The sequence below is a fragment of the Hakea prostrata genome, chromosome 9, assembly GCF_041222555.1.
Source record: "Hakea prostrata isolate BN-2017 chromosome 9, UWA_Hpros_2, whole genome shotgun sequence".
In the NCBI taxonomy this organism is placed as follows: Eukaryota; Viridiplantae; Streptophyta; class Magnoliopsida; order Proteales; family Proteaceae; genus Hakea; species Hakea prostrata.
The window spans coordinates 3,980,064-3,992,179 of NC_142608.1; the positions used below are offsets into that span (position 1 = coordinate 3,980,064).

Below are 12,116 nucleotides of genomic sequence, written 5' to 3' on the forward strand. Positions count from 1 at the left end.
CTCACCATATATTTAAATTATATTTAAAAATTACATTAAAGCAGAAGCTGACCTAAAAAACATTGAATCAAAAATCTAAAATTAAAATGAAATCTTCCACTCAAATATGTTTAAATAATTCAATGAAACTCGAAATTGATCTCAACCCTATGACAGTTTCTTAGGGGAATGTCTGATGAGAATGAAGATGGACTATATAATTTGTTTGGAATGAAATCTTCTGCTTAAATATTGTTGAAAAGGTATTAAAATACAGGGGCCAGGGAGTCTGGATCAGTGCTTTTCGACCCTTTCTGACCACAAACATCAGTGGAGCCCCGAGAAAACCTTTTGAAGATAAATTTTTTCCCATGGGGCCCCCTTTTTCCCCATCTGTGTTTTGTGGTCTGTAAGCCATGGGGGAGAAGATCCGGATTCAGCCAGAGGTTGAGTGATGAGATCTTTTTTTTATTTTTATTTTATTATTTTTTAGTTGTGGGACCCACATAATCTGTGATGGTAAAGTCGTCTGGGAGGACAGAGTGCTCCCCTCACAGAGCACCGACGCGATACTTGCGATGGTATATGTATTAGTCCTCGGCTCTTCGCTCCCAAACATACAATTTCCAATTTATATATAAACGCTTACCAAAAAAAAAAAAAATTTATATATATATATACACTTCTCCATACAGATTGGAATCGGAAGACCAAATAGTATTTGTCTCTTCTGAATCCGATGGTTGTCGATGCGACGGCATCATTTGCACCATTTCGTTACAATACCATATCTTTTCCCTTGTCTGATTCAAACGGAACTTTACGAGGGAAATGAAAAAACGGGTCGTCTTTTTCTTTTGTTGAAGAAGCTCCTGCTCCGATCTACTAGATAGAATCGTTTTCCTAGTTCCTACAACTAACTCTCTCTCTTGGAGAGAAACCAGTAACAGAGAAGGAAAGTTTTGGAATGGAATTTAAGCTTGATTAACCCTCAAAAGCCTGATCTCTTGTTGGTTTTAGAAAGGTAAACACAATGGCAGATCCTCTAAGCCCTAATCCGTCAACGGCGCCGAGGCAGAGACCACCTGTGGCTTCTCGTCTTCAATCTCCGACTAGTCCCTTCTTTTTGAGTCCAAATGACGATCAACTAGAACGCGCTCAGGCTCGAGCTGCTCGTGCGTCCGCCATTCGCCGCAAATCCATTGCTGCTATTACACCTGCTCCACCTTCTGATCCTTTCCTTTGTAAGGAGCAGATTCTGGAGTTGTTCCAGAATTGTATTAAGCTCGCCAGCGAAAATGTTTGTATTTTCCCTTTCGAATTTGGTTTTTGCAATTCTGTGTGTTCTACTGTTTTATTTCCCTTGTTTGTTTTGATAAATTACCATTTGGGTTTTGTTTTGCAGAAAATTAATCAGAAAAATACGTGGGAATTGAATCTTATAGATCATCTTTGCGATATAATTAAAGTTGAAGCAGAAGATAGCGTGGAGACTAATTTTCAGAAGGTTAGTTCTTTAAGACGTGTTATTTGCAAATTCATTTAGATGAATGCGTTGCCATGCCCTTTCATTTATATTTTGTTGCAGGCAAGCTGCACACTGGAAGCTGGTGTGAAAATTTATTCCTTGAGGGTGGATTCAGTACATTCAGAAGCATATAAAGTCCTTGGTGGAATTAATCGAGCAGGTCGAGAAGAAGACCACGGTTAGCACTTTCTTTTCCTTCCTTCTGGTGGTTCACACTGTTATATGTTCATATTTTGCTAGTGATGCTTTTTAACTCTTGTTTTTACTATGTCTTTATTGTCATACGAGTGAGGGGTTCCCCTCCTCTATGATGAGTTGAAAACTGTGCTCCACAGCGCCCCCCCCCCCCCCCCCAAAAAAAAATAAATAAATAAAAAAATAAATAAATAAAGAAGAAGAAGAAGAAAGAAAATTGAGACCATTGAAGTTGCTTTGCTGGAATGCAAATTCAAGGACTTAATACAATGAGGTGAAGGTGCTAGGACTATTGAAGTTTTTATTTCTCCAACTTTTGTTACTAGTTAGCACAAGTTCTCCCGTGAAGCATTATAACAATTTTAATCTCAGACATGCCAAATGATACTTGAATGAGGAGCAATGTTTGACCCCCTTGCTCTCTCCCCTACCCCGGCAAATCCCCTCCTACACCTTCTCTTGCCGTTACCTCCTCACATCCACCATCTTCCACCCCCTGGTGCTCATTGTTCTCCACCCCTCTCCTCTAATGCTAGTCTTCCCCTTCATCAGACTCCCTCTCCATTGATAGATGGTTGGAAAACGACCTTTTGCCCTGATGGTGTGCTGGATATCAAAATCTCTTGTTGGATTCTTTGCGTCCTACCTTCCCAACATTGAGATCCTCCCTAGATCACGGTTTCTTCCTCTTTGATTTCTTTGATGAAGAAAGCAAGTGCAAGGTTCTCGGGCCATGGTAGGTTGGAAATTGTCCCCTCTTGCTTAGACAATGGAATTAATACAGTGAGGTTAAGGTGCTAGGACTATTGATGTTTTTATTTCTCCAACTTTTGTTACTAGTTAACACTAGTTTTCCCTTGAGGCATTATAACAATTTTGATCTCGAACATGCCAAATGATACTTGAATGAGGAGCAATGTTTGACCCCCTTGCTCTCTCCCCTCCCCTTGGGCAGACCCCCTCCTACACCTTCTCCCTCCCTTGCCTCCTCACATCCACCATCTTCCACCCCCTGGTGCTCATTGTTCTCCACCCCTCCTCTCTAATGCTAGTCTTCCCCTTCATCAGACTCCCTCTCCATTGATAGATGGTCGGAAAATGGCCTTTTGCCTGAATGGTGTGTTGGATATCGAAATGTCTTGTTGGATTCTTCATGTCCTATCTTCCCAATAGTGAAATCCCCCCTATTGAAGCAGTGGCAAACTTTAGGAGCTCTAGAGATCTTTTCTTAAATCGTGGTTTCTTCCTCTTTGATTTCTCTGATGAAGAAAGCAATTGCAAGGTTCTTGGGCCTTGGTAGGTTGGAAATTGTCCCCTCTTGCTTAGACAATGGAATTAACATTTGCAACTCAATCGGGAGGACTTATGCTCCCTCCCTCAATGGGTTTCCCTCCCAGGGTTGCCCCTCCATTGCTAGTATTATGATGGTCTGAGTGTTATGGGCTCCACATTAGAGGGGGGACAACTATGTAGTGGGATTGACTATCCTATGCTTGTATCGTGTGGATGTCCCTGCAGACTTCCTGCTGTTGTCATTGACTACCCTCATCGAAGAGTTTGGATATAGCTTCTCCCACGCGGTGAGATTTGAATGGAGACCCCTCCATTAGCCTTTGGCTACCCACCCTGCTTGCCTAAGAATGGTCGCGAAGCCCCAATTTGAAACCTCTACTCCCGTTGGATCTCTAAGAGTGCCTTTGAGGGGATGGACTCGTGCACTTATCACAAGAACCACCAACGGGATGTATTGATGCTAGCTCACTTCATCTATACCCCTGCCTTGTTGTCAAATTCTACTTCTTTAAACCTATTTCCCCCCTTGTCGTCTTCTACGGCCGATCCCAACTTTGCTGCTGCCACCGAGCACCCTCACATGACCGCTATCAGAATTGTTTTTGTCGTTGCTGCTATCCCTTTGTTGCCACTACAACCATTCTTGCTGCTGATGCAGGCTCTTTGACTGATTCTTGCACTGCCGATCTAATTTCCTCCAGCTTTCCCTCTAACCCGCCACTCTCCAACGACTCAAATATCTTGCTCTCTTTCTTCCCTGCCCCCTACTTTTGTCGCTTTCTTCATCCCCGAGATTCCCCACTTCCGTGGTGTTCCCAACTATCATCCTAATTCCTCTCCGCTTCCTTCTCCTCCTTCTCTTGGCCCCTTGACCGATCTTGACTCTGGTTCTCATTTGGCCCATCCCTTCCCTCCTAGTTGCCCCATCCCTATTTCTCTCGGTCCTTCATCCCCTCATCCTCCCTCTATTTCTTTATCTAGGCCTATGGGCCCTTAGCTAGGCCCCATGGCCCATGCTCCTTCCCGTAGATCTTTCTCCCTGTCAAGGATGTGCGGCATGTGCCTACCCCATCTTTCCCCTCCCCTCAGCCCTTGCCCTCTTGTCCCGCCTCCCTCCCTTGGCCCATCCCTCCCCCTTCCCATCTCTTGCACTTCCCCTCTCTTTCTCCACATTCTGCCCTCCTTTTCTCTTCTTCATACCTGGTATCTGGTCTTGATTCCTCTTTGGGTGTTGCTCCCTGTAACTCTGAGTTTGAGGATTCTTCCTCTTCAGAAACTTCTTCCCCCGCTCTTTGAGATCGTAGGCGAAGTAGCTGGTCTACTAGAGGTCGCCACCATCTAGACAAAGATTCCGTCCTGCAGCTCCATTCTTCAAAGAAGAAAAAGAAGAAAAATAAAAAACATTAGTTTCATCTCTTATGGTTGTCTTGGCTTTCAGGCCTTGCTTTATTTTATCTTAGTTTCCCTGTGTTGCTTTGCATAGTGCTGTTCCGCTTGCCCTTGTTTCTGGTGTCTCTTTCTCTCCCCACTTCTTTTTCCTTTGGTTAATGAATTTTTTCATTCATCCAAAAAAGAATAAATAATTTCAATCCCTTCTTTAGGTAAAGTGATTGTTTTCCCTCCTCCAATGTGCTGGTCATTATTAAGTGGACATGACAAAAGAATACAACTCGGTTGTGACAAGTGTTCTGTTCATTTGTTTCTCATTGGTTTACCTGTAGTGTCAGACATCATTACATCTCATAATCCAAAATGTTCTGGCAAATGTTGGTGTACATGATTTACATAGAAATTTCTAACAAGACACCCTGAAACAGATTATACTATATTTTGCTAAACATGGATTGATACATTGATTGGGGGGGGGGGGGAGATTTGGGTCTCTTAATCTTTAATACTTCAAATTCCCTCTTTTCTATTTTCAATTCCTCACCAGGTCCACAATCTTCTGTCCATACGTCATCAATAGTTGTCTTACTTGGAAGATTGGTGTCTAAGGGGCAAAATTAAGACTAACTCCTCTGCCCCTTCTGATGTTATCTCCTCCATTCCAACAGGGAGGTGGTACATTGTCTTCTACCCATCCCACTATTCATCTTTTCTTGATATTGTTTTATGTAATCGCAGAGGAAACTTTGGAGACTAATGACGGCAATGTTGAACAAGAGGAGGGCCGTTCTAAGAAAGAAGAGAAGAAGGTCTGTATATTTTTATGTTTTTAATTTGTTAATGAATATACGATAATTGGCTCACTGTTTTTAATTCATGCAGATCTCGCCTTTAGCAACATTGGAGTCATCTTTTGATGCTCTTAATGTGAAAAAGTTTGATGGTAATGTGGGTCCCTATTTCATTTATTTTGCACATAATTAATCTTGTTTGTATTATAATTTCCCTTTTTTCTCTACTCTAGTTGCATTTGCAGTGGATCCTTTGTATCATCAAACATCTGCACAATTTGATGAAGGTGGAGCCAAAGGTCTGCTATTGAATAACCTTGGAGTATATGGTGGCTGTCGAGTGCTATTTGATTCTCTAGAAGCACCAGGGAAGTTTATCTCTCATGAAGCCCAGAATGATAAGTTGGATACTATTGACCTTTCATTTGTAAGAGGTGTGTCACATTTATGAATAAGATTCTTATGAGATCTTCAATTCAATTTGTTGATAAAGGGCAATCCTTCATGATTCCTATAATTATTTTCTTTGCAGAAGAAATTGAGCAAATGGTTGTCAACATGAGCAGGGAGGATCACATATCACCATCCTTGAAGAATATAATCAATCTGTTTGATGAAGACAATCAGAGGAAATCAAGCTCATTTTCTGTTGACCCGAACACTGCTGAGCACGTTGATGCAGTTGATAGTGACCAAGTTGAGTTCAATGGAGATGCATTTGAGAATTGTAATGTCAATGAGGAGACATTTGAGAATTGTGATGCCTGGAACTTTGATCCTGATGACCATGGAAGTGTCATTGATGAGACAGATCCTAATGTTCCAAATCACCATGTGGTGGGTTTTCTATGCCACATATTAAAGCTTTTTTAGTTGCCCTTTTCAGTTATCCCTGTTTATCCTATTATTTTTTCTGTTTCAAAAGCATGAAACTGATTAGGCTTAAAGGATAACTTGGGTGAGTCCTGGTTTAACCTTGCAGGAAAATGAAACATGCACATTTGATGAACCTAATTTAGATGACAGATTTGAGAAGGTTGCTGGTTTTCTGTATTTAAGCTTGGGGTTGAATTCAAAACAGAATGCATGGGCTGGCCCTGATCATTGGAAGTATCGTAAGGCTAAAGGTAGGGGTTAGAAATAAGAGTTTACCTTCACAATATGTACTTCGATGATATGATGCACAAATTTTCATTATGTAATCTTGGATGTTTTTCTCCTCTCCCCCCGCCCCCACCCATCCAAAAAAAAGTTGATGCCCCTGTTTCAGAAAATGGATCACCCATAACAACTAAGAGACCTAAGAACAGAAAACAAGCTGAAGTTGATATCGATTTCATGAAGTCCTTGGGCAAAGAAATGCAGGAGATTTTTGCACCTCCTAAAAATCCTAAGTTGCTATTGCTATCTCCAAATAGAGTCTCTTGTAATAACACACTTCCTGAAGATTGTCATTATCAGCCTGAAGATCTGGTCAAGCTATTTCTTCTTCCAAATGTTCTGGTAAGATTTGATTTACAGAAATGGTATTAAATGGATGATTTAGTTAAATATGCTTGTGGATTTGAACTTCTTGTTATTTATTGCTTCTTTGTCAGATTGACTGATTAACATCTGTATGTTTACAGTGCTTTGCAAAGAAAGGAAGAAAAACATTAGGTAAGCCATGCTGTTTCCTGAAATAGTGCTTTTGCTTTTACTTGGATGTATAGAATCATAAACCTGAAAAGGAACAAGAATGTCATCCATGTATGTTACGGTAGACTTGACATTGTACTTGTTTGTAGTATTTTGAATTACCAATTGAAGTTGTAAAACATCCCTTCCTTTTCCCCACCAATCTCTCCTACCCATGTTTTCTTTTGAATATGTATAGTTCGTCTTTCCTTTTCCTTCTGATGATTGATTTCTGAATGTGTTCTGACTGTTATTGCTACTGACTATCCTAGCTTTTAGAAGACCAACTGTTGCCATAACAACTTGTCTTTTTTGTTGATTTCACCTATGTTAATTTCAGCACTTGTAATCAGCCTAGGGACTGAAAGGAAATTCAGAAAGAAGAAGAATAGAAGAAGACAGAAGGAGGACAAGAAGAGAAGAGGGAGAGAGCTTGTATGTTTATATTGGCTCTGCCCTGGTACTTTATTTATAATGTAAAATCAAGACTTAGTTTAGGAAAGTTTCCTAACCTGAGTTACAGCCAAAATAAAAAATAAAAAAATAAAAAAATAAAAAAATTACATATTGCATAGAATCTCTCAAATCTGCTATAAAGGAAATTAGCCTAACTCTAAGGAGATACTTGTCAACCAAGCAATGAGAAAAATAGGAAGCAACTAAAATAGAAACAAAAGGAAAATAGAAAGTATCCAAAAAGGAAACTCCAGGCTGCAGCTCCAAAACTTGTGCACCAAGGCAGAATCTCCATAATAGAAACTTGTGCAATTTATGTACCAAGGCTGCTGCAATTCTCAACAAACTATGTTAATGTAGTTTTAATATCTTTGTTCTTATGTAAAGATCATCCTACTGCATGAGGTTCTTGCTACTGCAGGGTCTGGTGGGGGCAAATCTACGCAGCCTTAACCCTGCTTCCAGAGAGACTGTTTCCATGTTTGCTTACTTTGCTTTGCCTCTGCTTGAAAGAAGCTGTTTCCAATTTTGGAACCTGCAACGAGTTGGTTGCTATAACATTACCTAACAGTTGTGTAAAGGCTCGCCCACTGGAATTATATTTAACATGCTAGTTAGAAATTCATATAAATTGCAATCCTACCACTTCAATAATATAATTTGCAGATACTGGGGTCTGGTGTAATTGTCAGTGTTAATTGCTTAACATCTAGCCCAATTTCCCTAGGCTCAATATTTTGGTGGTTTTGGTTTCAGGCATAATTAGGCCTACATTGCAAGGTTGCATTGACGTTGTTTCTCAAAGTTATTATTTGTTCATCATGGAACTGATAATGCATTTTCTTTAGATTTCTAATGGAAATAATTTTCATGGTGATATTGTTTCCTTGTCCATGATTTACACCAATATGGTCTTTTACCAAAAGGGGGGGGGGGGGGGGGGGGAGATAATGCAGATAAAAATTACTTTGGCTTTTTGATGCATTAAATTAGTACCTTTAGGGATTATGGTGAAGTTGCTAAGTTATGGGTTGTGATTCTATTGTTCTTTTCTCAGATGAGCCAGGGCAGCAAAGCCATGATTCTGGACCCTTTCAATCATGGGACAATGATAGTGTTTTTAATGGCCAATTTGATGATGGAGATCTTCATAGTGATGTTGAGGATTCAAGCACCCTCGTCTCCCAGCCACGCCAGGTGGATATGTGTTCTCATTTCTTTAGTATCATTTGCATGGTTTACTTTTGAGGTGCTTCAAGGATAACCGTGGGACATATACTTTGGATTTGACAGCAAGGTAGATTGTGTTGTGGTTTAAGCACTGAGAAAAACCTGACCTTTAAGCAGTTCCCATAAGCATGTAGGTCTGTTACTGCATCGTAATATGCTGGACAAAACTTTGATTTTGCATTTGGAGATCCCAGCCCAGCCTACATCCTCATATTTTTCAGTTAGAATAGGGTTTTTTTTAAACAAATTCAGAGAGAGAAGTACTATTATCTTTCTTACCTATTTTATTCGAGGGTTAATATGTAGCTGTTTGGCACTAATGTTGTTATCCTTCTCTTGATAATTTAGGTGAGCAAAATTGAAGTTCAGTATGATAAAACCTCTAAGCAAGTTGATGTTCATGCTTTAAAAGAAACACTTTGGAGCTCCATGCAAAAATCTGTACAGATGCCTGAAATGGTAAGTTGGTTTACTGTACATTTTGATTGGTCAGGTTGTAGCCAATATCATTGCCTATTCTATTTTTGGTAAGAATATTATTGCCCGTGTTAAATGATTGACAGGTAGGAAGTGCATTTTATCTTCCTTCACCTTAGCTGGTAAACATACAAGAAGAAACATATTGCATACATTTAGTAGAGTGGACTTTATCCTCTATGATTAACTTTTGTTTTGTAATGTGTTTACGAGCATGCATTGTGGGTTGTCGCATTTCACTAAGTTGAAGTGTCAGAAAAAGCAGTCATATTCCATACTAAAAGGGGCATACAAAATGTTCACAGCCATACCTAAGCTTTTCTTTACTAGATTCATCAATTAGTCTAAACTTTTGATACCAACCCCATAGGTTACTATGATGTCTGGTGGGATACTGTATGAAGTTATGATCTTTTGTCATTAGCTGCTTGGATCTTCTACTTCAGTTTTACACTGCAGATCATTATTCTTATATTTATCTGAAGAATTCATTAGTAATGAAGAAAATACCGAAACTAAGTATTAATCTCAGACTCAGAATGTAGGAAATTCGAGTAATCAATGATATACCTAATACCTTTGTCATTGTGTCATGTTGAGCTTGAACTGAGCACATTGATGATCTAGTGATCATGGATGTCATGGAATGAAGTTAATGCTGCTAGTTTCATAAACTTCACTTCCATTGGAATTGTGGATATGTAAATTCTAATCAAAACTGAATCACTGGCTCATGACTCAAGCTCTTTTTGGTATCAATTCTCATTCTCTATTATGCCTATTTAAAATAAATAAGTACAATAATTCATCATTGGTCAAGAATGAAAAATGGTTTGGTGAATTTTGCCAAAAATTAATTATGGAATGAAAAATAAGTTTGGTATGTCAAAATAAAAGATTGTTAGAAAATGATAGTGAGAAAAGAGAAAAGAGAAAAAAAAAATGGTTTTTTTACAAAAGAATGTGTATTGACTATTTTACCCTCATCTTAACTATAAAATTTTAAGTAAACATTTGCATAAATGAAGAGAATGAAATTCTCACCATAATCTATAATAGACAAAAAGTCTATTATGGATTTTGGAGGCTTTTCTATTATTTTAAATAAAAACAAAACTGATAATAGATGCCAAACAATTTAAAATAATGAAAAATTCTCATGATTGAGAATGTTAATTGATACCAAAAAGAGCCTCAATGTTAAGATACATTAGCAAGAGCCTGATGCCATTATTTCTTCCCCCACCCCCCAGGGGGAAAGTTATTTTTATTATTATTTTTTGGGTGTTTATGTGGCAGGGTGGAGAGGTGTGTGGGTGGATTGAGGTTGAATACTTAAAGGTTTAACTTAGGCAAACACGTAGAGCGTGTTGCATCTGAGATTTTTTATCCTTTTAGTTCAAGGTCCAAACCAGTACCAGCTGGCCTAATATAACAATTTTTTGTCAAAGACCCCAAATTCTCATTCGACACAGAACCTGAGAAAGCAATTGAAGACTGAACTACTAAATAGGTTGAAAATCTATAGGTTTTACTCAGGTCAATTCCTAGCATTAGTGGTAGTTTCACCCCAATATGGGACAAAAACATTCACTACTGCCAAATAATTTCTGGAAAGTAAAAATCTATTGTAGATCCTTTGATGTTTCTGGGAAAAAAGGCTGGATTATAGGTCCCACTGCGTTACCAATTCGAGAAGTTGTTATGGTCACAACAGAGCTTCAATTTAAAGTTTTCACAAGAATGAGGTTCTTTGGTAGTGTATCATATTTTTGGCCTGATTGTATAGAAGTTATCTTATTACAAAATCCGCTTATCTATAGCTTGCCACAACCTTTTGATCCGGAAGTTGATTTGTGTTGGAATTAGTACCTGTGACTTGCTCTCATCCATGGGCTGACTTCTAAAACATTGCCGTCGTCTTCCATGAACATTTCTCTGAGGAGCTTCTGCATTAGTAATAGGAACAAGAATGTTGCATTACTTGGCTTGATGTTCTCTTGAACTTTCTTGATTTAGGCATCATAATATGATATGTCATGATTCTTAATTTTCATTGTGATGATAAATTAGTTCTAATTATTTATATACATTCTTGTTTTCCACAGCATCCCAAGGCTACGGTGTCCTTCAGGCACTTATTGGCCAGCTTTCCTGCTGACTGCCAAGTTGCAGCTTCTGAGGACATCTCCCCCCATTTGTGTTTTATATGTCTCTTGCATCTAGCTAATGAGCACGGCTTGACCATCCATGATTGCCCCAGCTTGGATGATCTTGATGTATTATTTCCTCATGCTGAAGTGGAGTAACAACAATTCAAGCATCACCATGTATTCTTTTTGTACATTTTTCACCTAACCATATTGTAGCAGATGTAACTCACATCTGGTCTTCATGTAGCCTCAAATATCAAAGACTGTAAATTCAGTAGCTATACATGCGTTCTGTTGTGAGTTGTGCCTGGTTGTGCTTGTGGCTGTCAAATATGTGTTGTCATTTTATGTACTGCAATTAACTGTTTGAGTACAGAAGAGAGTTCTTAATTTGCCACCAATGAGCATAGGAAATGTTTAGTGTGTAGGTGAGAAATAATGGACATATCCATTTCATGGGAGACCCACTACTGCTGGGTCTGGGAGAGTCTGGGATCACAGAAATGACAATGTGAAAAGGAGATGAAGATCTTGGAATCTGCAATTGTAGAAAGATCACAGGTTGTGTTTGTGTAGACTCTAGTTGTTGTCTTATGCTTGTTAAAAAAAAAAAAGCTTACTAACTTGTCTATTTAGAGAGAAAGAGAGTAAAGGGGACCATAAACGCACAATATCAAGTGGGAGTTGGCTGGCGAGATTCGATTTTGTAGTTTATCTCTTTCTCAGTCGATGTCAGTCAAAATGAAGATCCTAAATGGCCAGTGGTGTCTTGGGCTGGGAACAGGGGATCCACAAGTAGTATCCTTCTTAACCGAATCGTCCAAACCGTTGAAACTGGACCAAACCAATCAAAATTGGTTTGAACCAAAATAAAGTCTATTGGATCAGTTTTGAGGTTGAGGTTTTCCAACATCAAACAAATTGCACCAACAAAAACCAGAAACTGAT

At 39.0% G+C, this 12,116-nt stretch overlaps 1 protein-coding gene across 1 annotated transcript; it reads left to right on the plus strand.

Moving 5' to 3' along the window:
* The first annotated feature begins 798 nt into the window (after nucleotides 1-798).
* Nucleotides 799-11,773, plus strand: EMB2795 (condensin complex subunit). The gene is made up of 13 exons (XM_089169596.1): nucleotides 799-1,279; nucleotides 1,385-1,486; nucleotides 1,568-1,685; nucleotides 5,123-5,193; nucleotides 5,267-5,327; nucleotides 5,409-5,609; nucleotides 5,708-6,012; nucleotides 6,158-6,302; nucleotides 6,428-6,678; nucleotides 6,804-6,834; nucleotides 8,366-8,505; nucleotides 8,887-8,997; nucleotides 11,124-11,773. The coding sequence occupies exons 1-13, from the start codon at nucleotides 1,013-1,015 to the stop codon at nucleotides 11,322-11,324; spliced, it is 2,004 nt and encodes a 667-aa protein (XP_089025722.1). The 5' UTR covers nucleotides 799-1,012; the 3' UTR covers nucleotides 11,325-11,773.
* Nucleotides 11,774-12,116: the final 343 nt, after the last annotated feature.

What these genes read in the sequence shown, in the direction of transcription:
- EMB2795 (XM_089169596.1), top strand. Translation starts at nt 1,013, where the DNA reads ATGGCAGATCCTCTAAGCCCTAATCCGTCAACGGCGCCGAGGCAGAGA. An exon ending in GAAGTATCGTAAGGCTAAAG is followed by an intron (nt 6,303 to 6,427) that starts GTAGGGGTTAGA and finishes TCCAAAAAAAAG; the next exon opens with TTGATGCCCCTGTTTCAGAA. An exon ending in CTGTACAGATGCCTGAAATG is followed by an intron (nt 8,998 to 11,123) that starts GTAAGTTGGTTT and finishes TGTTTTCCACAG; the next exon opens with CATCCCAAGGCTACGGTGTC.